Consider the following 25770-nt stretch of genomic DNA (forward strand, 5'->3'; position numbering starts at 1 on the left):
GCTGGAGGAATCAGGCTCCCTGACTTCAGACCATACTACAAAGCTACAGTAATCAAGATAGTATGGTACTGGCACAAAAACAGAAATATAGATCAATGGAACAGGATAGAAAGCCCAGAGATAAACCCACACATATATGGTCACCTTATCTTTGATAAAGGAGGCAAGAATATACAAGGGAGAAAAGACAGCCTCTTCAATAAATGGTGCTGGGAAAACTGGACAGCAACATGTAAAAGAAAGAAATTAAAACACTCCCTAACACCATACACAAAAATAAACTCAAAATGGATTAAACACCTAAATGTAAGACCAGACAGTATCAAACTCTTAGAGGAAAACATAGGCAAAACACTCTACGACATAAATCACAGCAAGATCCTTTTTCACCCACCTCCTAGAGAAATGGAAATAAAAACAAAAATAAACAAATGGGACCTAATGAAACTTCAAAGTTTTTGCACAGCAAAGGAAACCATAAACAAGACGAAAAGACAACCCTCAGAATGGGAGAAAATATTTGCAAACGAAGCAACTGACAAAGGATTAATCTCCAAACTATACAAGCAGCTCATGCAGCTCAATACCAAAAAAACAAACAACCCAATCCAAAAATGGGCAGAAGACCTAAATAGACATTTCTCCAAAGAAGATAAACAGATTGCCAACGAACACATGAAAGGATGCTCAACATCACTAATCATTAGAGAAATGCAAATCAAAACTACAATGAGGTATCATCTCACACCAGTCAGAATGGCCATCATCAAAAAATCTACAAACAAGAAATGCTGGAGAGGGTGTGCAGAAAAGGGAACCCTCTTGCACTGTTGGTGCAGCAGTTGGTGGGAATGTAAATTGATACAGCCACTACAGAGAACAGTATGGAGGTTCCTTAAAAAACTACAAATAGAACTACCATATGACCCAGCAATCCCACTACTGGGCATATACACTGAAAAAAACATAATTCAAAAAGAGTCATGTACCGCAATGTTCATTGAAGCACTATTTACAATAGCCAGGACATGGAAGCAACCTAAGTGTCCATCATCGGATGAATGGATAAAGAAGATGTGGCACATATATACAATGGAATATTACTCAGCCATAAAAAGAAACGAAATTGAGTTATTTGTAGTGAGGTGGATGGACCTAGAGTCTGTCATGCACAGTGAAGTAAGTCAGAAAGAGAAAAACAAATACCGTATGCTAACACAAATATATGGAATTTAAGAAAAAAAAAAAAAAGGGTCATGAAGAACCTAGGGGTAAGTTGGGAACAAAGACACAGACCTACTAGAGAATGGACTTGAGGATATGGGGAGGGGGAAGGGTAAGTTGTGACAAAGTGAGAGAGTGGCATGGACATATATACATTACCAAACGTAAAATAGATAGCTAGTGGGAAGCAGCCGCATAGCACAGGGAGATCAGCTCAGTGCTTTGTGACCACCTAGAGGGGTGCGATAGGGAGAGTGGGAGGGAGGGAGACGCAAGAGGGAAGAGATATGGGAACATATGTATATGTATAACTGATTCACTTTGTTATAAGGCAGAAACTAACACACCATTGTAAAGCCATTATACTCCAATAAAGATGTTTAAAAAAAAAAAAAAGAGAGTAGCTGGGCCAGCTTAATTGGTTTCCAGTCCTGACAATCCTATATGGTTCCCTCTATTGTTTTAGGCCAGTAGTTCTCAAACTTGAGTCCATCAGAATCACCCAGAGGTCTTAAAACACAGATTGGTGGACCTTGCCCCCTCATAGTACATTTGCTATGGGGCCCAAAAATGTGCATTTCTAGCAAGCTCCCAGACGATGCTCTTGCTACTGATCAGGGAGCACACTTTAAGAACCACTGCTCTAGGTAAATGAAGCTTGTTCTAGATGTCCATAGTCCATAGTCTAAAACAGGTTGAAAAATACAAAGCTGGAATTGCAGATTAATTCACTTTGTCATTCAACTAACATTTGCTGTTATTTCCAAGCCCTTCTGCTAGGTACCATAATAAAAATGTTAAAAATACACTTTCAGAAGGTCACAGTGAAGTTTAGTTGCTCCAGGTGAATAGAAATACCCTGGTTTTAGTGAACTGGCCAACTTTACAGATAACCAAGAAAGAAGATAATGGTGATGACTCAGCCTTTTACTTTTTCTATAAAACATAAAACTCATGAAGTTAACCTTATCAATGAATTAACTCTATGCTAATTACAAAGTATAAACATATTTGTGGAAGAGAAACACTTAAAGGAATTCAAAACACTGAGATGTAAATAAATGCCTTTTATTATAGCTACTGTTGTCAGTTACTACTTAATTAAACCTTGATTTCCTTTCTACCTCGAGAAAATCAAAACTTCCTTTTACCAACAAAGTTTGTGATATTTAAGTTCTGAAGCCCCTCAGCTGTTCCATGGATTCTTAGAAAGTCACTTAAGGCCTCAGAAAGAAAGGAGAAAACAGGGGGGAAGAAACTGTCTTCTCCAGGCAGGTAAAAATCTCCGTAACTACCAAGTTACCCACTGATTCAAATAATCTCCTTCTTTCTCTGTATCAAAGGTCAGTTAGCATTGATCCAATCACACTTTTTTACCAGCCCTGCAACCTGATACGTTTCTCTGAGCAATCTGTTATTTAAAAGGTTCCAAATATAATTATTCTCTGAGTATTGTAACCATGATTCAGCTACAACATAATAATTTTAGAAATGAACAATAATAGTCGTTCATAGTACTTATTTAAAAAATGAGCGTACATCCTACCTTTACTTGACCCCCAGGAATATTACAGTACATGGGAAATGATAATAATGAAAAGCTGTCTTCAGTATATTTCAGTCTGCACAAGAAGCCCAGATACATAAGCATCCCAGATTCCTAACTTCACTCTCAGTCTGGATAAACAGGATGTGAGAATCATTAATCAACAAATGAGGTAGAGAGGTAAGGAGAGACCAAGTCCTGAAGGACATTGTAAGCCATATCATGGTGTTCAGACTTGATGTTAAAGGCTAACAGAAAGTCCCAGAAGGGTTTTAAGGAAGGATGTTTGAAATATTTATCTTTTGTTACTGAAAATATTGTAGCTTCTGTGGTAGGGAAGGACTGGTCCCTTTCAATAGCATTTTTCATGTTACAACATCCAAGTTGTCAAGACATAAACTGTAAATTGTTTAATATCTATCTATCTGTCTGTCTGCCCATCTACTGAAAGCAAGTCCTTTCTCATAGCAGTGGCTTATCTTTCATTTAAGGCTAATCAAGTATGTCTGGGACTGTTCTCTGGAGGTAAATATTGTAAGTCATTGTCTGACTGGGAAAAATAAGGGGTTTCAGAGCCAAGTGTCCCCCACATTAAAAAGCCTTTGTCTCTGATCTCCTGATACACAAATAGTAAATGAAATTGGTCACTGTCTGGACTAATCCACTAACATTTGAGGATACCAGGAAGGACTCTGATTACAGAGAAATTCACAACCAACATTAATCTGCCTCTTCCGGTCAGAAATTCAGTCATTCAACAATTATTTGAGTACCTACTATGTGCCTGGAAATATAATGATCCTGGCAATACAAAGGTGAGCAAAAACAGACCTGGCTCCTGCTTTCTTCAGCTTACTTGCCTAGATTGCACATTGCTAAAAGGTAAAGGGCAGAAAAAACACACCCTAATATTAAATTTGTAAAGAATTAACATAAAAGCAATTCATATAAAAGTTATATGATTTGTATATGAATGATATTAAAGTTCTTAGCCTATGAAAAATTCTATCAATGATCTACTTAGCTTTGGATATAAGCAAGGTCCCCACTCATAAAATAAGTAACACCAATTTGTCACCAAGAAAAGACTGACACCTAGAGATGCACAAAATTAAGGGAGTTAAGGGTAGATTTCACAAAACTCAGGTAAATGTTTTCTGGTGCTGACTTCTCCATCTGGCTTCCACTTAAGATCACTGCACAGCCCAGGCCCTTCTCAGCACCATGCTTGAAACTATGGGAAGGAAGTTTACCAATTCCTTTACCACACTTCCCTCTCAGGGCTACAGATGAACAACATTAACAGCCAGTAGACATTTACACAAGCCACTCTCCTCCTGTAAAGGGAGGAAGTCACCACCATTTCCATTTTGTGCACTGATTTGAGGCCCAGATCCTTACCCAAAGCCACAGGAAAGTCCATGGGTGCCTCATATTTGAACTCAGGCCCCCTGTTTGCTGACCCAGCCCCAATCAGACAACCTTGTCACCTTGTCTGTACATAATCATCCCATTTCCTGCCTTGAAGGGTAGCTTTTAGCTGGAAGAAGAGTCAATTCACTCAATCTCCTTTTGCAGCCAACTTGCACATAAGTTGTTTTAAACTTACCCATTTGAAACAAGTTTTGTCAGTTCACAAAACCCTCCCATGTTGACCAAGACATTCTATAGTTAGGAGAGGAAGAAAAAAAAATATTAACAGAGTATTGCATTTGTATCCAATGCCTTCAGATGGATTTCCTTTAAATCCAAGCTGCTCTCAGTGAAGTCTTAAAACTGCAGACACGGGGTAACCTGCCCCGTAACTCCCAGGGTCCTGATGCACAGAGAGACCACACAGGATGTCCCAGGAAGCCCTGTTTCACAGCATTCCCAGATCACTGCATTGTAAAGCATTATCTGAAGCATGCACCTACTGAAACTGAGGTCAGTTTGGTTCTAATTAGAAGGAACCAAGTGTACAAACCCTGGGATAAAAAGGCTGTGCTGGATACAGCACTTAATACCTCACTCCGAAATCCTCAAACCCTTGACTAAGATGAAGAAACCGTAGGAGACACACAGATGGCCAACAGGCACATGAAAAAATATTCAGCATCACTAATAATCAGGGAAATGTGAATCAAAACCACAATGAGATATCACATCACACCTGTTAGAGAGGCTATAATCAAAAAGACAACAAATAACAAGAGCTGGCGAGGATGTGGGAAAAACGGGAACTCTCCTACACTGTTGGTGGGAATCTAAGTTGGTGCAGCCACTGTGGAAAAGAGTATAGAAGTTCCTCAAAAAACTAAAAATAGAACTACCATATGATCCAGCAATTCCATTTCTGGGTATTTATCTGAAGAAAACAAAAACACTACTTCAAAAAGATATATGCACCCCTATGTTTATTGTAGTATTACTTACAATAGCCAAGGCATGGAAACAACCTAATGAATGGATAATTAAAATGTGGTGTATACATACGTGTGTATGTGTATACACACACACACACACACACACACTGGAATATTGTTTGGTGATAAAATAGAATGAAATCTTTCCATTGCAACAACAGGGATGAAACTTGAGGGCATAAGGCTAAGTGAAATAAGTCAGAAAAAGATAAATGCCATTTGATCTCACTTATATGTGGAAGATAAAGAAAAGAACAAAACAAAGAAACAAATAAAAAACAAACAAATCTAGCTCACAGATATTGAGACCAGATTGGTGGTTGACTGACATGGGTGGATGAGGGGTAGGCGAAATGGGTGAAGGGGGTCAAAAGGTACACACTTCTAGTTATAAAATGAACATGTCCTGGAGATGTGATGTACAGCATGGTGACTACAGTTAATAATACTGTATTGTATATTTGAAAGTAGCTAAGAGAGTGGATCTTGCAAGTTCCCAACACAAAGAAAAAAAATTTTGTACCTATCTATGGTGACTATTGTGGTGATTATTTTGCAATATATACAAATTCCAAAACAGTATGTTGTACACCTGAAATTTATATAATATGCCATTTATACCACAATAAATTTTTTTTTAATTTTTAAAAAAGAAACTCTACAATGAACCCAGTAGTTGGTCAAGAAAAGATGGCTCATCTCAATAAACCAAGAATATGCATTGCTAGACTATAGAAATCACCAGTATAATAGACTAAAAAGATCTGAGTGTCCTCAGAACTGTGAAATAAAAGAAAGAGTTTGAAGAAAACGAGACCACATTCCCAACTGCAGCAGAAAAACACACTTCCACAGAGTCAAAATACCAAGGAGAATGAAGGCAACCTCATGGATAACTCTGCTACTTCTACCTCTGTATCCTTCCCTCTCTTGCTGTAGAAAAACACTTCAATATGCATTCTGAAGATAACAGAGGCAGAAGCCATCTGAGGTCTTTATTGCCCAGCTAATTCTTAGAGTAATCCAGTTTGCTTTGTATATAGAAACAGCCACTAGCTGTAAATAAAATTGCAACTTAGGCCTGACATGCAGCCATCTCTTCTGTTATTCCCTTCAATCCAAAAGAAACAACAACTAACATGAACTGAATGCTTGTGCTGGGCCAGACCCTGTACTAAGGGCTTTAGAAACATTCTTTCATTTAGTACCCAGAACATCCATAAGCGTTGGGTGATACATTGCAGTATGGCTACACAATAGCAAACAGTAAACGTTAGCAATTGCTGTCCCTGCTGCTATTACTAAAACAGGCCTTACTCTAAAGAGGAGAAACTTGAGGCGTACAAAGGCTGTGCAACTTGCCCAAGGTCACAAGCCGGTAAGTAGCAGAGCCCAGATTCAGACTCAGTTCTTTCTGGCTCAAAAGCCTGCCAAGCATTTAACTGCTTTGGTATACACCAGTAGACCAAGAAATAGAAAATCACATGAAAGGAAGCCAGTGCACTATTAAACAGCACAAGTTTCTGCTCAAGCCTTGTAAAATGAAGGCACTGTGAGTAATAAGAAACTACAAAATGTCTTCCTCTTGAAAGCCCAATGCCAAGGGAAGAGGGTTTTCTAGAGTTCATCCTCCCCTAATTGACCCTTTATTAGTCATCAGCTCTAGACCACTTCACGTCAAGCTGCTTGACCACCAGGACAGAGAGTCACTGCTTCATTCAGAAAATATGGATGCTTCCCCAGCTACAGACCACAAGCCCAAGATCCTTGCCCAGAATCCATAATAGTGTACACAAGAGGGTAACGTTCCATCTCTGTTATTATGGCTCATCATAATTACCTGGAATAAAATAATAAATTCAGCGATGCCTATGGCCGTTGGGCATCTTAACATAAAAGAATGAAAAATATAATTAACTAAATCAAGTCAATATGCCTATTTCCATCCCAGCTCATTAGTATTAATTGATGGGGTTAATTCTCTTTTGTGTTTAACAGTACCTCCTAAAAAATAATTTAAAAAAAAAAAAGGAGAGAAGAAGGAATGGAGGGAAGAAATCGAAATGGTAAGTAGACAAGAGTTCTAGGCCTTTTGCTAATTAAGATGAAATCATAAGAGATATAGCTGAAGCTCTTATCAGCGTCACAAAATAATGTGCCATTTTTTCCAGAAAGTTCAGGAATCAGTACATACAGCAGCATAAATAACGGTGAAAACTTAGTCTTTGGGTGCCATTTCTCAATTGCCTCAAAGAAATTTATAATCCTCCTTTCTACTATAAGTTTTACTTGTAAGAAAAAAAAGTGTGTTCTATTTTATAAACATAAGGAAGGCCCAGAGAGTTCAGAACTCTCAAGGGCCATATGTAGAACTGTTGGTTTTCCTGATGGAGGAGCCTGGTCCCTGTATATATTGGGATTCTGGTTTCCATGAATGGAAAAACTATGGAGGATGCAATATCTTCATAAAGTAGTTCCAAATGTAGTTCCTAGGTGATCTAGTTTCACTTCTATTTAGCACTAATCCTTTCAAAGTGTGTACATACTTCATGTGGAATGTTTTCTTCATAATACTGTGGAAATGGCTGAGAAAGTACTTCCACTATAATACTTTATATCTTGTTCGTTAAAATCTTTTTATCTTTTTTTTTTTTTTGCGGTACACAGGCCTCTCGCCACTGTGCCCTCTCCCGTTGCGGAGCACAGGCTCCGGACGCGTAGGCCCGGTGGCCATGGCTCACAGGCCCAGCCGCTCCACGGCATGCAGGATCCTCCCGGACCGGGGCACGAACCTGCGTCCCCCGCAGGCGAGGCGGACTCTCAACTACTGCGCCACCAGGGAAGCCCCGTTAAAATCTTTTGAATAAATTATTTTTTGGCTTGAAATTTTTCATGACTTGTTTCATCCCATAGATGGTATCAAAAAATAAAGAAAATTTCACACAGCTATTTTTCTGATACCATGAATGGGTATGAAAAAGACAGACAGTAACAGATACTCAGAGAGTGAATTGCTGTTATTGATGATGATGATAACAATTCAATCTTATACTTGAATAGATTTTTATTGTCCTTCAAGTATCTTCACACCTATTATACACCAAGAGAAGACATTAGGGGTTGAGAGCTACACCATATCAACCAGATAGTTGAGAGCTGGGGTTCTTCCCCAGTGAAAGCCTTCTTCATATGTCTTTTAGAAACAAACAAACAAAAAATAACTTAGCAATGGATTTTATATTTCTAACTCATAAAGATATACTTTTTTATGTAGATGTGTAGATGTGTATACATGTGTATGTATGTGAATATATGTAAATTTATGTATTTATGTGTGTACATACGTATATAGATAGATATCAGTGAGCACAACTAAGGACAGTAAAAGCAAATTAGTTGAGAAAAGTGATATTTAAGAGAGGAAGAACTTCAAAATTATACTTCTTAAATTTCATCTGGGATCTGAATTCTGCACCAGTTTACTTGTCCACCCATTCAAAAATCAACACATGTACTTTGAGCCCACATCATGAGTCAGGCACGGTCCTAGACACTGAAGAGACAGCAGTAAATAATTGATGGAAGTTCTTTGCCTTTTTGAGCTTATCCTAGCAGAGGAAATGAACTGTAAATAAACAAGTAAATTATAGTATCTCATGTAGTGATAAACGATATGAAGAAAAGTAAAGCAAAATAAATGGAGTCATAGGATTGCTATAATTTTAGAAAAGATGGCAAGTCCTCTCTAATAAGTTGACATTTTCTCAAAAAGAGAATGAAATAAGTGAGCTAGACACATGAATATCTGGAGGAAGAATATTCCAGGCAAAGGGCATTATGTGCAAAAGCCGTGAGGCAGGTGTGTCACTGGTATATTCACAGAAGAGCTGGAGCAGAGTGAATGAGGAAGGCAAGGTCAATGAAGGGATCAGAAGTTTAATAATGGTGTGAACCTTATTCCTAGTGAGATGAGAAGCCATTGGGGTAGGGGTGGTTGAGGAAAGAAGTAATAAGATCTGACATATTTTAAAGGGCGTGGACAATAAACTATTGGGGCTTATTTTAGCATACAGCACAAAAGTCAAATACCAATGACTTAAACACATGAAGGCATATTTTTCTATCACAAAAAGTACTTCAGAGGTAGGCAGCCCCAGGTGCCATGCTAGTATGACAACTCGGAGAGTCCCGGGTTTCTTCCATTCTTCTGTTTCCTCATTCTGTTTTTTGGCCACACCAAGGGGCATGTGGGCTCTTAGTTCCCGTGCCCTTGCAGTGGAATCATAGATTCTTAACCACTGCACCTCCAGGGAATTCCCTATTTTCCCATTCTTAGCAAGTCAACTCATGGTCCAAGATGGCAGTTGAAAATGCAGCTATCACATTTACATTCCAGGAAGCAGGGAGGAGAAAGAAAGAGGGACAAATAGGGCATGGCTCCTACTAAGCCAGCTCTACTTTAAGAAATGTCTTAGATGTCCTGCACCACTCTTCCCCTTACATATCACTGGCCAGCTCTTAGCCACAGGCTATGTCTACCTACAAAGGAGATGAGGAAATATAGCATTTTAGCTGGATACACTGCTGCCCCAAATAAAAACTGGGGTTCTTGGGCTTCCCTGGTGGCACAGTGGTTGAGAGTCCGCCTGCCAATGCAGGGGACACGGGTTCGTGCCCCAGTCCGGGAAGATCCCACATGCCGCAGAGCGGCTAGGCCCGTGAGCCATGGCCACTGAGCCTGTGCGTCCAGAGCCTGTGCTCCACAACGGGAGAGGCCACAACAGTGAGAGGCTCACGTACCACAAAAAACAAAACAAAACAAAACAAAACTGGGGTTCTGCTACTAAAGAAGACAAAAAAATCAGAAACATGGGAACCAGTTAAGAAGTTGTTTGAAATGGTCCCAGCCAAAAGTTAGGTTGAATAGGACTAGGTTGGTACTAATGGGACACATGTTGAAGATTCAGCCAGGAAGATTCACTGATGGATTGGTCATGGAATATAAGAAGAAGAAAGATATCTAGGGTGCCACCAAGATTTTTGGCCTGAGCCACTGGCTATTAAGTGAGACGGGGAAATTCCTCCCACGTTGAATCTGTGTGTATATTGATGTCTACACGATCAAAACTTGTCTCAGGTACAAAGTACATGCTCTTCACCTCCTCTCCACTATCCAACTCTAATCTTACATCCTGGACACTCGGATTACTTCTGTCTACATTCTGCCTTACCTCCTACATCACGTGTTTTAGAACTAGACATTTTACTCTTTTATATTTGCTCCCTAATTACTTTTTCTTTAGTAGTAATGCACATTATTCATGTTAAGCATTATTCCTCACTTCTTGTGTCTCACACAGAGCTCCTGGGCCACTTAATAAGCATTCACAAGTCATCTGTTGAACCAAATCTCATCTGTGTCCTTTCCCAGTTCTCATGCTTTCTAGAACCTATGACCCATATCTCTGTGATTAAAATCTTACTTTCACTCTAGGCAACCCTGCTCCCTACCAACAACTCCTGTTTGTACAGAAACGGGTGTCCACCACTTATCCTCACGATCCTACCAATGGGGGGGATGCTTCACATAACAGACTTTCCCTCTCCATGGGATGAGGGTTAGCCCTTCTAAACCTAGTCACTTATTCTAAATAATGAGAGTGAAGTATTGCCTGAACAGGAACATTTAGGAATAACCACCACTGAAAGGTGACAGCTTGGGGCAAGTATCTGGGTTACTAGGATCTTGAAATCTCCAAGAGTGGAAGACAGGTATCCACATACCTCTGCCTTTCCCTTGCCCTCTCTTCTCCTCTGATGCCTCTTCTCCATCTTCAGTCTCTGGCCCTATCAACAAACACCATTCCTTGCTGGAACATTTACCTGGAACTACTAGGATATCCAGAGACTCAGATGGGCTGAGTTTGAGGACTTTTAGCTGCAAAACTTCTCCCAAATTGTATCAATATCAGGCAAAGACCCTTGAGCTCCTGAAGGGCATCCCATCCTCCAACAGGATTTGACTCCTGTGGCGAGAATCCTGGTTAAAGGCCTGTAAAGAGCATCTTTTCTCTGAGCTGAGACTTGAAGTCTGTAATTTTCTTTTGTCATTGCCAGTCCTTAGGTAGCTGCTAGCTGTCAATAAGTCAGTACTCCCCATAGCCACTGGCTACACACACACACAACCACCACCAAAAAGACAGGTCAGGAGCTCAAGCTCACAGGCCTTTTTCCTAAAGGGTAGTAATTAATTGATTTGCCTGAAATCTTCTCCTTGCTACCAGAGGGGAAAAAAATAAGCTTGCAGAATAAAGAATGTAAAATTCCTAATAAGTCCACCTGTAAGAGACAGGTAGTAACACTCCATCAGTTTATCCTCTGCAAAATATTTTATTCTCCCTCATATAGCCACAAGCTTACTTTAACAAGAACAAATGCTCCTGTAAATGTTAAATATATTTATAGTACAGAATTGTGTTTTAGTGCAGTTTTATAGATCTCCGTAACTAATCACACTTGCCAGTGAACAAGAGTCCCTTTGATAACCATTCGTTATTATCTGCCACTGAAGGAGGCAATGATTTTTATTCTCATTTAACAGATAAGGAAACAAACTCATGAGGAGGTAGAAGCAACTGACTTAGTCACTTGGTAATGAGGGGGAGGAGTTAAACTTTGAATTCTCAGTCTCTCCCGAATTCCCAGACCCTAGAGCTATGTGGCCGGTTTTGCAATAAGGAAGCCTATTTATATGACTTTCCACGGGACAAGGAAGTCAAAACCACAACAGGGTAAAAGCAGGAAGGCATTGCTTTCTTGGCAGAGAATTTCAAAGGCAGCAGCATTAACTGATTTCAGAGCCTTCTGCTATATCGTGAGTGCTGCCAGGGACAAGCATGAATACAAAGGACTTGAATAAAGAACCATACTCTTGGAGAACACTGATCACCCTCTTGCATTTGAAAAATTAAAATAATCAAGCTCTGTGCTTTTAAGAGTCAAAAGAAAGGGCTTTCATTTTGAACCTTCTGACCACTTCTTCCTTTCATAGGGAAATCTCAATTTGGTCCGAGAATAAATTGTCAACCAAGGGCTGGAACTTATCCAAAAATTTCCCCTTCCTTCTGCCTCTAAAATGATAAAATCATATATAATAATGCCACCCCCATCTCCAAACTCCGCAAACCTTTCACGTGCAGGAAGTTGAGGATGCTGGTGTTGGTGTCCAACAGGAGCAGCTGGCCTTTCTCTACCGTGACGTTGTCGCCCTCTTGTGGCAGTTGCCCGGGAAACCAGCTGTGAGCCCTGGACCACCTCCGGCAGAACTGAAAGGGAAAGTTGCCCTGGAAAACAGGTTTTGTTATTTTGTTTTGTTTTGTTTTCAAGCAGGATAGGATCTGGGTGATCCATCAGAACAGAAACTCCTTAAACTCAAATTAATTTAAATATAATTTTAAACATCTCCATAAAATTAGTCACCCTCGTACAACTAACTCAAAAAAGGGAAAATACGGAAGGGGCAAAGTCGTACTCAAAGTTCTTCTGTGTTCAGCCTCTGGAATTCTCCAGCGATATGCTGGTAACACTTTCTTACCTTTTTGCCCAAGAACAGGCCACCTTCTACCTAACAGATGGGGTCGATTCCATTTTTTATTTTTACAGACGTGTATTGAGTCTTGGACAAAAAGTCATAAATAGCCAGGAATAGAGAGAATTAACACATTCTGCTTGATGGGTGGCATTTTGCTTTACATAACTGGTACCACTTGTCACTGGCCCTACTGCCAAGTGTCCCTGTCTTACAGGAACATTCCTCTCTCCACGTGTTCAGATCCATCCTCCCACCCTGCCTCTTTTGATATTACTGATGCCTTTCCCTCTGTGTTTGGTGCATCCATGCTGGCAAAGTTTGTGCACAGGAAAAATGCCAGCTGACTTCCGATGACAACCCAGAACCTCTGAGGGAGGTGCCGGGAGTGGGACTGTGAGGCGCCTAGAGGAGGAAGCACCCTTGACTTCCCGCAGTCTCCCTCTCAGAGCTTTTGGCTTCCTGTTAATTTACAGTCACACTGAACTCACGTGGTTTTCAAACCAAGGATGTGAAAATCACAGAAAGCAGTATCTGGCTCATGCAAGAGGCAGAGAACAGGTTTAAATGTCCTGTGCAGCTATGGAACTGTAATTCTGATAAATGTAATGAAATCCTCTTGGACAAGGTGATTAGCTCAAGGTCATACAGATGACATGGGTATGCCTCTCTCCCAACAGTTCTTCTTCCCACACAGATTCCAACCTAATGCGAAGCCCCAGTTCCTATAAAACAACTGCCTAGAAAGTCCTCTTGTGAGATATCTGAGGCAGATGGGAGAAGATCGTGAAGAAGGGGAGGCATGTTTATAATACCAATAACTGCACCTCCACAGAGAACAATGCCCTGGAGTATTTCTGAGAGAGAAAATGGACAAATGTGTTGCCAGAAGTCAGTAGATTTTCCAGGTGTACTGACCCCCAGCTCACTAGTCCTGAGTTATATACTGAACCCGATCACCAACAAGACTTGGGGATAAGGAAAAGCAGGATCTTTTCATTTTCTGCATCTACAAAGGAGAAATAACTCAGTGACTCATCCCAGTTTAAGAGATGGAAAGGCATCAGGCACAGTGATAAGCAGTTCCAGCACCACAGGAAAAAAAGAACGTGTGGTAACCAAGCATCATTGTGAGCTGTATGAACCGTGACCACAGGATGACCATCCAAACACTCAAAAAGTGGGAGAGAAGTTTACCTCTCCACCTATTTCACACTGAAGCTAGGCATGGGGAGGTAAAATTACAGAAGGGGCTCCTCATACGACTAGACTTCTACCTTCCTATAATCCTTTAATTCACTCCCGCAGAATCCACAAAGAAAAAGGGGGGCCAATAGGAGGAAACAGGAGTGGAATAAAGTGGTGAGAAGATGGAAAAGACCAAAAGATGGTGAAAACAACTCCAGAGAAGGTGAACCAGATTATCTGTAAGTCAGCCCTGAGTCACTAAGACATGTGAAAAAGCCTGGATTTCTAGAAGGTCAGAGATGGAAAGAACTCCTATCCCTTTATTTTAAAGATGATGTTTCAGACAGGGTTTCTCAGCCTAGAGCTGTCTAAGGTGCAGATTCTCTCAATGCCACCAGGATGGAACCAAAAGCTCAGGAGGAGGGATCAGTTAGGAGACTGGAATTAACAAATACACACTACTATATATAAAACAAATAAACAACAAGGACCTACTATATAGCACAGGGAACTATATTCAGTATCTTGTAAAAACCTGTAATGGAAAAGAATCTGAAAAAGAATATATATATATATACCCAAATTACTTTGCTGTACACTTGAAACTAATACAACATAGTAAATCAACTATACTTCAATTTTTTTAAAAAAACTCTCAGTAGGTGGGACCAGGGATCTGTCATTTTAATCATCTCCTCAGTGGCACTTCTGCATCAAATTTTGAGGACCAATTCAAGGCAAGGGCTAGAGAAGAGGGAGATAGATCCAAAAAAGGAACTGGGAGGCTCCCTTCACACCAGGCCCTGAAGCTCAGGGAAGGCCAGCAAGGGTGTGTGGATGAGCCATGAGGAGGAGTGAAGAATTCAGCAGCTTCAGCAGCTTGACTTTTTCTGAGACGTGAGCCTCGTGTTCAGATCCAAGCCCAGCTACAGAACTACACAAAAAACCTGGGCTCATGACCCTCACAATGGGAAGATGTGGAACAACTAGACGATCAGGTAAAAGGAAGTCAGAGGAGGACTATTCGATGATGTCTTCCTGTAATTAACTTGAGAACCTTTCAAACCTCAAGGTTAGCACTGATACCTGTCATCTTAGCTCTGAGGGAACTTTAAAGACTTTCTCTCTGGCTCAGAAGCAGCTGTGTGTATCATTGGCTTCCTTCCCTGTGTTCTATCATCTTGGCCTGGCCAAAAAGCCTTTGAAAATTGCTATACTCAGGACCTTCAAGATGGCGGAGGAGTAAGACATGCAGATCACCTTCCTTCCCACAAATACATCAAAAATACATCTACGTGTGGAACAACTCCTACAGAACACCTATAGAATGCTGGCAGAAGACCTCAGACTTCCCAAAAGGCAAGAAACTCCCCATGCACCTGGGTAGGGCAAAAGAAAAAACAGACACAAAGGAGTATGGACGGGGGGCTTCCCTGGTGGCGCAGTGGTTGGGAGTCCTCCTGCCGATGCAGGGGAAACGGGTTTGTGCACCGGTCCGGGAAGATCCCACATGCTGCAGAGCGGCTAGGCCCGTGAGCCATGGCCACTCAGCCTGCATGTCCGGAGCCCGTGCACCATAGCGGGAGAGGCCACAACAGTGAGAGGCCCGCGTACCGCAAAAAAAAAAAAAAAGGATGGGACCTGCACCTCTGGGAGGGAGCTGTGAAGGAGGAAAGGTTTCCACATACTAGGGAGCCCCTTCACTGGTGGAAACGGGGTGGAGGTGGGGAGCTTCAGAGCCAAGGAGGAGAGCGCAGCAACAGGGGTGCAGAGAGCAGAGGCTTGTCTGCTCACCCTCGGGGGCAGGTGGGGGCTGGGAGCTGAGGCTCAAGCTTCAGAGGTCAGATCCCAGGGAGAGGACTGGGGTTGGCTGCATGAACACAGCCTGAAGGGGGCTAAATGAGAGGGATTCCAGGAAAAAGACTGGAACTGCCTAAGAGGCAAGAGACCATTGTTTCTGGGTACGTGAGGAGAGGAGATTCAGAGCACCAGCTAAATGGGCTCCAGAGATGGGCAGGAGCCATGGCTATCAGCGTGGACACCAGAGACGGGCATGAGACACTAATGCTGCTGCTGCCGCCACCAAGAAGCCTGTGTGCGAGCACAGGTCACTATCCACACCTCCCCTCCCGGGAGCCTATGCAGCCCGCCACTGCCAGGGTCCCATGATCCAGGGACAACTTCCCCGGGAGAACACACGGTGCGCCTCAGGCTGTTGCAACATCATGCTGGCCTCTGCCACCACAGGCTCACCCCGTATTCCGTATCCCTCCCTGCCCCCGGCCTGAGTGAGGCAGAGCCCCCTAATCACCCGCTCCTTTAACCCCCTCCTGTCTGGGTGAAGAACAGATGCCAGAGGGTGATCTACACACAGAGGCACGGCCAAATCCAAAGCTGAGCCCCGGGAGCTGTGAGAACAAAGAAGAGAAAGGGAAATCTCTCCCAGCAGCCTCAGGAGCAGCGGATTAAAGCTCCACAATCAACTTGATGTACCCTGCATCTGTGGAATACATGAATAGACAACGAATCACCCCAAACTTGAGGCAGTGGACTTGGAGAGCAACTGTAGATGTGGGGTTTGCTGTATGCAACTGACTAGATTCTGATTTATATGTTTATCTTAGTTTAGTTTTTAGTGCTTGTTATCATTGGTGGATTTGTTTATTGGTTTGGTTGCTCTCTTTTTTTATTTTTATTTTTTATTACTTTTTTATTTTAACATATATTTTTTAATTTTTTATTTTAATAACTTTATTTCTTTTATTTTATTTTTCTTTCTTTCTTTTTTGTCTCCCTTTTCTTCTGAGCTGTGTGGCTAACAGGGTCTTGGTGCTCTAGTCAGGTGTCAGGCCTGGGACTCTGAGAAGGGAGAGCTGAGTTCAGGACATTGGTCCACCAGAGACCTCCTGGCCCCACGTAATATCAGTCAGCGAGAGCTCTCCCAGAGATCTCCAACTCAACACTAAGGCCCTGCTCAACTCAACAACCAGCAAGCTCCAGTGCTGGACATCCCATGCCAAACAACTAGCAAGACAACAACACAACGCTACCCATTAGCACAGAGGCTGCCTAAAATCATACTAAGTTCACAGACACCCCAAAACACACCACCAGAAGCAGTCCTTCCCACCAGAAAGACAAGATTCAGGCTCATCCACCAGAACACAGGGATCAGTCCCCTCTACCAGGACACCTACATAATCCACTGAACCAACCTTAGCCACTGGGGGCAGACACCAAAAACAATGGGAACTATGAACCTGCAGCCTGCGAAAAGGAGACCCCAAACACAGTAAGTTAAGCAAAATGAGAAGACAGAGAAATATGCAGCAGATGAAGGAGCAAGGTAGAAACCCACCAGACCTAACAGATGAAGAGGAAACAGGCAGTCTACCTGAAAAAGAATTCAGAGCAATGATAGTAAAGATGATCCAAAATCTTGGAAATAGAATGGAAAAAATACAAGAAACATTTAACAGGGACCGAGAAGAACTAAAGAGCAAACAAACAATGATGAACAACACAATAAATGAAATTAAAAATTCTCTAGAAGGAATCAATAGCAGAATAACTGAGGCAGAAGAACAGATAAGTGACCTGGAAGACAAATAGTGGAAATAACTACCACAAAGCAGAATAAAGAAAAGGAATGAAAAGAATCGAGGACAGTCTCAGAGACCTCTGGGACAACATTAATTGCACCAACATTCGAATTATAGGGGTCCCAGAAGAAGAAGAGAAAAAGAAAGGGACTGAGAAAATATTTGAAGAGATTATAGTTGAAAACTTCCCTAATATGGGAAAGGAAATATTCAATCAAGTCCAGGAAGTGCAGAGAGTCCCATACAGGATAAATCCAGGGAGAAATATGCCAAAACACATACTAATCAAACTATCAAAAATTAAATACAAAGAAAAAATATTAAAAGCAGCAAGGGAGAAACAACAAATAACATACAAGGGAATCCCCATAAGGTTAACAGCTGATTTTTCAGCAGAAACTGAAAGCCAGAAGAGAGTGGCAGGACATATTTACAGTGATGAAGGGAAAAACCTACAACCAAGATTACTCTACCCAGCAAGGATCTCGTTCACATTCAACGGAGAAATTAAAACCTTTACAGACAAGCAAAAGCTAAGAGAATTCAGCACCACCAAACCAGCTTTACAACAACTGCTAAAGGAACTTCTCTAGGCAGAGAAAACAAGAGAAGGAAAACACCCACAATAACAAACCCAAAACAATTAAGAAAATGGGAAGAGGAAGATACATCTCAATAATTACCTTAAATGTAAATGGATTAAATGCTCCAACCAAAAGACACAGACTGGTTGAATGGATACAAAAACAAGACCCGTATAAATGCTGTCTACAAGACCCAGTTCAGACCTAGCGACACATATAGACCGAAAGTGAGGGGATGGAAAAAGAGATTCCATGCAAATGGAAATCATGAGAAACCTGGAGGAGCAATTCTCATATCAGACAAAACAGACTTTAAAATGAAGACTATTATAAGAGACAAAGAAGGACACTACATAATGATCAAGGGATCGATCCAAGAAGAAGATATAACAATTATAAATATTTATGCACCCAAATAGGAGCACCTCAATACATAAGGCAAATACTAACAGCCATAAAGGGGGATATCAACAGTAACACATTCATAGTAGGGGACTTTAACACCCCACTTTCACCAATGGACCACCAAAATGAAAATAAATAAGGAAACACAAGCTTTAAATGATACATTAAACAAGATGGACTTAATTGATATTTATAGGACAGTCCATCCAAAAACAACAGATACACTTCCTTCTCAAGTGCTCATGGAACATTCTCCAGGATAGATCATACCTTGGGTCACAAATCAAGCCTTGGTAATTTAAGAAAATTGAAATCGTATCAAGTATCTTTTCTGACTACAGTGCTATGAGACTAGATATCAATTACAGGAAAAAAACTGTAAAAAATACAAACCCATGGAGGCTAAACAATACTCTACTAAATAACTAAGAGATCACTGAGGAAATCAAAGGGAAATCAAAAAGTACCTAGAAATAAATGACAATGAAAACAAGATGGCCCAAAACCTATGGGATGCAGCAAAAGAAGTTCTAAGAGGGAAGTTTATAGCAATATAATGTTACCTCAAGAAACAAGAAAAATCCCAAGCAACCTAACCTTACACCTAAAGCAATTAGAGAAAGAAGAACAAAAAATACCCAAAGTTAGCAGAAGGAAAGAAATCATAAGGATCAGATCAGAAATAAATGAAAAAGAAATGAAGGAAACAATAGCAAAGATCAATAAAACTAAAAGTTGCTTCTTTGAGAACATAAACAAAATTCATAAACCATTAGCCAGACTCATCAAAAAAAAAAAAGAGAGAAGATTCAAATCAGTAGAATCAGAAATGAAAAAGGAGAAGTAACAACTGACACTGCAGAAATACAAAGGACCATGAGAGATTACTACAAGCAACTCTATGCCAATAAAATGGACAACCTGGAAGAAATGGACAAATTCTTAGAAAAGCACAACCTTCTGAGACTGAACCAGGAAGAAATAGAAAATATAAGCAGACCAATCACAAGCACTAAAATTGAAACTGTGATTAAAAATCTTCCAACAAACAAAAGCCCAGGACCAGATGGCTTCACAGGTGAATTCTATCAAACATTTAGAGAAGAGCTAACACCCATCCTTCTCAAAACCTTCCAAAATGTAGCACAGGAAGGAACACTCCCAAACTCATTCTACAAGGCCACCATCACCCTGATACCAAAACCAGACAAAGATGTCACACACAAAAGAGAAAACGACAGGCCAGTATCACTGATGAACATAGATGTAAAAATCCTCAACAAAATACTAACAAACAAAATCCAGCAGAACATTCAAAGGATCATACACCATGATCAAGTGGGGTTTATCCCAGGAATGCAAGGATTCCTCAATACATGCAAATCAATCAATGTGATACACCATTTTAACAAATTGAAGGAGAAATATCATATGATAATCTCAATAGATGCAGAAAAAGCTTTCAACAAAATTCAACACCCAATTGTGTTAAAAAAAACTCTCCGGGCTTCCCTGGTGGCGCAGTGGTTGAGAATCTGCCTGCTAATGCAGGGGACACGGGTTCGAGCCCTGGTCTGGGAGGATCCCACATGCCACGGAGCAACTGGGCCCGTGAGCCACAACTACTGAGCCTGCGTGCCTGGAGCCTGTGCTCCACAAGAGAGGCCGCGATAGTAAGAGGCCCGCGCACCGCGATGAAGAGTGGCCCCTGCAAGCCACAACTAGAGATAGCCCTTGCACAGAAACGAAGACGCAACACAGCAAACATAAATAAATAAATAAATAAATAATAAACTCCTACCCCCAACATCTTCTTTAAAAAAAAAAAAACTCTCCAGAAAGTAGGCATAGAGGGAACTGACCTCAACATAATAAAGGCCATGTATGACAAAAACACGCTAACATCATTCTCAATGGGGAAAAACTGAAACCATTTCCACTAAAATCAGAACAAAACAAGGTTTCCCAACTCTCATCACTATTATTCAACATAGTTTTGGAAGTTTTAACCACAGCAATCAGAGAAGAAAAAGAAATAGAAGGAATCCAAATCTGAAAAGAAGAAGTAAAGCTGTCACTGTTTGCAGATGACATGATACTATACATAAAGAATCCTAAAGATCCCACCAGAAAACTGCTAGAGCTAATCAATGAACTTTGTAAAGTAGCAGGATACAACATAAATGCACAGAAATCTCTTGCATTCCCATATACTTATGATGAAAAATCTGAAAGAGAAATTAAGAAAACCCTCCCATTAACCACGGCAACAAAAAGAATAAAATACCTAGGAATAAACCTACCTAAGGAGACAAAAGACCTGTATGCAGAAAACTATAAGATACTGATGAAAGAAATTAAAATGATACAAACAGATGAAGAGATATACCATGTTCTTGGATCGGAAGAATCAACATTGTGAAAATGACTATACTACCCAAAGCAATCTACAGATCCAATGCAATCCCTATCAAACTACCAATGTCATTTTTCACAGAACTAGAACAAAAAATTTCACAATTTATATGGAAACACAAAGGACCCCAAATAGTCAAAGCAATCGTGAGAAAGAAAAATGGAGCTGGAGGAATCAGGCTCCCTGACTTCAGACCATACTACAAAGCTACAGTAATCAAGATAGTATGGTACTGGCACAAAAACAGAAATATAGATCAATGGAACAGGATAGAAAGCCCAGAGATAAACCCACACACATATGGTCACCTTATCTTTGATAAAGGAGGCAAGAATATACAAGGGAGAAAAGACAGCCTCTTCAATAAATGGTGCTGGGAAAACTGGACAGCAACATGTAAAAGAAAGAAATTAAAACACTCCCTAACACCATACACAAAAATAAACTCAAAATGGATTAAACACCTAAATGTAAGGCCAGACAGTATCAAACTCTTAGAGGAAAACATAGGCAGAACACTCTACAACATAAATCACAGCAAGATCCTTTTTCACCCACCTCCTAGAGAAATGGAAATAAAAACAAAAATAAACAAATGGGACCTAATGAAACTTCAAAGCTTTTGCACAGCAAAGGAAACCATAAACAAGACCAAAAGACAACCCTCAGAATGGGAGAAAATATTTGCAAACGAAGCAACTGACAAAGGATTAATCTCCAAACTATACAAGCAGCTCATGCAGCTCAATACCAAAAAAACAAACAACCCAATCCAAAAATGGGCAGAAGACCTAAATAGACATTTCTCCAAAGAAGATAAACAGATTGCCAACGAACACATGAAAGGATGCTCAACATCACTAATCATTAGGGAAATGCAAATCAAAACTACAATGAGGTATCACCTCACACCAGTCAGAATGGCCATCATCAAAAAATCTACAAACAAGAAATGCTGGAGAGGGTGTGCAGAAAAGGGAACCCTCTTGCACTGTTGGTGCAGCAGTTGGTGGGAATGTAAATTGATACAGCCACTACGGAGAACAGTATGGAGGTTCCTTAAAAAACTACAAATAGAACTACCATATGACCCAGCAATCCCACTACTGGGCATATACACTGAAAAAAACATAATTCAAAAAGCGTCATGTACCGCAATGTTCATTGAAGCACTATTTACAATAGCCAGGACATGGAAGCAACTTAAGTGTCCACTGACAGATGAATGGATAAAGAAGATGGGGCACATATATACAATGGAATATTACTCAGGAATGAAATTGGAGTTATCTGTAGTCAGGTGGATGGACCGAGAGTCTGTCATACAGAGTGAAGTAAGTCAGAAAGAGAAAAACAAATACCATATGCTAACACATATATATGGAATCTAAAAAAAAAAAAATGGTTCTGAAGAACCTAGTGGCAGGACAGGAATAAAGACGCAGACATAGAGGATGGACTTGAGGACATGGGGAGGGGGAAGGGTAAGCTTAGACGAAGTGAGAGAGTAGCATGGATATATATACACTACCAAATGTAAAATAGATAGCTAGTGGGAAGCAGCAGCATAGCACAGGGAGATCAGCTCATTGCTTTTTGACCATCTAGAGTGGTGGGACAGGGAGGGTGGGAGGGAGACGCAAGAGGGAGGGTAATGGGGGATATATGTATACATAAAGCTGATTCACTTTGTTATACAGCATCAACTAACACACCAATGTAAAGCAGTTATACTCCAATAAAGATGTAAAAAAAAGAACTATACTTAGCCCCAACCCAGCAGGTGGGAAGGTCAAATATTGTTATATCCTCTTTACAGCTGAGGAAACAGTGTCCTCTTTACAGCTGAGGAAACAAAGGCTCAAAGAGTTTAAAGGTTGTGCTAAAGGCCGTGGAGGTGAAGACAGCCTGGGCCCAGCCAAGCAAGTTCCTACCTCGGGTCTTCCCGCTCACATGGCCTCTCTTGGGACGCTCTCAGCCAAAATATCTGCAAGGCACACTCCCTTACTTCATTCAGGTCTCTGCTCAAACAACACTTCCTTCTCTGTCTCCTTATTAAAATGCTATGTCCCATCACTCCTTCACCCTAATACTGCTTCATCCTTGTATTAGACCATATCATTCCTTGTGTATTTATCATCCATTGAGCTTATTACTCAAATGAAAAACAGGGACTTTGTTTTGGTCATTGCTATATCCCCAACCCCCTAAAAAGTGTCTGACACATAGTTAAGTGGAAAATAAAAATTGATGAAATGATTTAAGTGAATCATCCACCTGCAAATTCCACACGCATTTATAGATATCGCACATACACATAAGCATACATGCCTTCTTTATACATAGGTGAGCAAATAAGTGATAAGGTCTAAAATTACTTAAAAATGTTATGTTCCCTAGGTCTCTTGATCCATTGAGTTTGGCCCACATCCTTTCCCACTCCTTTCTGTGTTTTCTAACTCTATGTAAACTTAAAACCAAACAAGGGTAAATGTATCAAAATTAAAACCAGAGACTCAGATTCAATCTCCCTATGAAATCTTCCACTGATTTTTTCTTTCACCTTAAGTCTCTTTATTGAATGTGGTACTTTTCAAATGGTTATCAATGGTAAGCATTAAATTTCAAAAGATCTAAGCTTCCCTCTGCCCAAAGCTTTTCCTTATCATAATAAAGGTATCCTGAAATTATATTAAATGTATCAATGATTCATGCCTATTACAAAACAGTGACTAAATGCTAAAAGTAAAAAATTCCTAAACTTTTAGCAAAATTTTTTCCTAAAAAATTAATGCATCCTCAACTGTCCAACAGCACCTAGGGAAGTAGAAGAGTCAAATATCTCCATGATTTCAAGTTATCAGGGAATTCATGGTTACACGTGTACCGCCATAAGAATTGTAGCTCTACATTTTCATAGTTGACACAATGGTAGTATAATTCTATTCCACAGGCCTCCCAGAGCAATAACCCCATGAGACAGAGGAGGTAGCCCACTTTCCAACATCTTTATCCTTCAGTTCCTTCAATTTGATCCAATCAAGCAAACAAGAATGCTGACAGCATCACTAAAAAGACTTCTTGCCCATATATTCGAAAGCCTCTCAATTGATACCAATGTAATGTTTTGGTGCAAGCCATGCTCTGCATCACCAACCCAGCTCCCAGGTCAACGCAAGTTTCACTTTCACCAAATAACAGGTCTTTCCACCACAGTCCCCAAGGTGTTCAGCTTTTAGCTCTAGTTTTCTTCTTCCAGATAAACAAATCACTCATTCCCATTCTGCAGATGAAGAAAATCATCTCCCTATGGGCATATGGGGGTGGAGTAAAAATAGACTTGGGAACTATCCAGAACACGCCCTCATTTTTACCTTAGAACATACAGCCCCAAATAAACCAAAAGAGAAACCAAAAAACAAAACAAAACACAAGCAAAAACTTTTCTGGCTCAGCGAGAAGCTTATGCAATTTGTTTTCTTCTTACAGCTTGTCAGCACTTCTCTGAACTTCAGGAATGTGCAGTGTCTGCAAATCTTACATGTCACCTTAAATGTACTTGCAGTACCACCAGAGTTATCTTGAAAGAAAGCACTGATCAGCAAGGTGGAACACCAGGCAAAGCAAAGACCTATTTGCAAGCATCTGTGTTAAGTCAGGGCTGTGGAGAAGGTAGAGTGTGGGGGTCTTTCTAGTCACAGTGCCTCCTAGATGACAAAGATAAGGAGGAACTATTTTGACACCTCCCCAGAATGCCTGCTTCAGCAAACAAGCCCTGGAAATAGGAAAAGCCGGGTCCCTGTCACCAACGCTCTCTCCACCCTTTACACTGCTCTGTTTTCTCCAAAGAACTTATCATCACCGAAACATTGTGTATTGTTTATAGTCAGTCAAGTCCCAGTGGAATGTAAGCTTCATGAGAGTTTCTTGGTTTTCTGCTGTATCCCAGTACCTACAACAATGCCTGGCCACATGGTCGGTACCCCCCAAAATGTGTTTGAATGAATAGTCAACACTTGTGGGCTCATAATCACTATGCCATAATTCAAAGTGTTGTTTTAATAACTAAAAGAATTTGATATGACACTGCAATTTTTTTTACTTTTTTCAGTGCTCTTTTACATAGAAATGTTTTTAATTCTTATGAAACCAAATGTATTGATCTTTTTTTTGTAACATCCTCCATTCTTTTACACATAAGACTCCCTTCTTTCATTCTGACACAAATAGCACTTATATGTTCTTCTTGATTTGTAGGGTTTTATATTCGCATGTTAATGCTCAACTAATTTAGAGTTTACGTTGGTGGGAAGTTTTCCATTTTTCCTTATTTTTTATCTTTGCTTTGTTCCCCCCACCCCAAATATAATGAAATGTCTTCATACCATTTATTAAACAATAGAGTCTTGGCTATTTTCATAATTGTATTATAATGTTGGGTGATATTTAGCATGTTGGCCAGTTAAAATCCTAAACCCTTCCTGTATGAGCTAGTGCAAAGGTATTTCTTTTAGATACATGTAACTTCATCCTTGTTCTTAAGGTGCTCATGTTATCCCTGAAAAAAAGACAAATAGCCAGGTAATTAATATAAAGTGTGATTAATTCAATAATTAAAGGCATAAGCAAGGTACTATGTGAGTTCAGAAAATTAGATGGCTAACTCTGGTAGAGACCACCTTACAGATGAAAGCCTGTGCATTAATTACTTTTCTTTTTTTCAATCTGGACACTACACATGAATCAACACAGGCTGAGATTATTGCAGCTGATTATAAAACCCAAAAATGCTCATTGTAGGAAAAGTCAACC

At 40.4% G+C, this 25770-nt stretch overlaps 1 protein-coding gene across 1 annotated transcript in view; it reads right to left on the reverse strand.

Annotated features, from left to right (window-relative positions):
- Positions 1-25770, reverse strand: part of PKHD1 (PKHD1 ciliary IPT domain containing fibrocystin/polyductin) — a 426555-nt gene that overhangs the window by 281204 nt on the left and 119581 nt on the right. Inside the window, exon 35 of the mRNA XM_030870494.2 lies at positions 12362-12518. Coding sequence (XP_030726354.2) covers positions 12362-12518 — 157 coding nt within the window. The remainder of the gene's footprint in view (positions 1-12361; positions 12519-25770) is intronic.

Source organism: Globicephala melas, chromosome 11 (genome assembly GCF_963455315.2).
Source record: "Globicephala melas chromosome 11, mGloMel1.2, whole genome shotgun sequence".
Lineage (NCBI taxonomy): Eukaryota > Metazoa > Chordata > Mammalia > Artiodactyla > Delphinidae > Globicephala > Globicephala melas.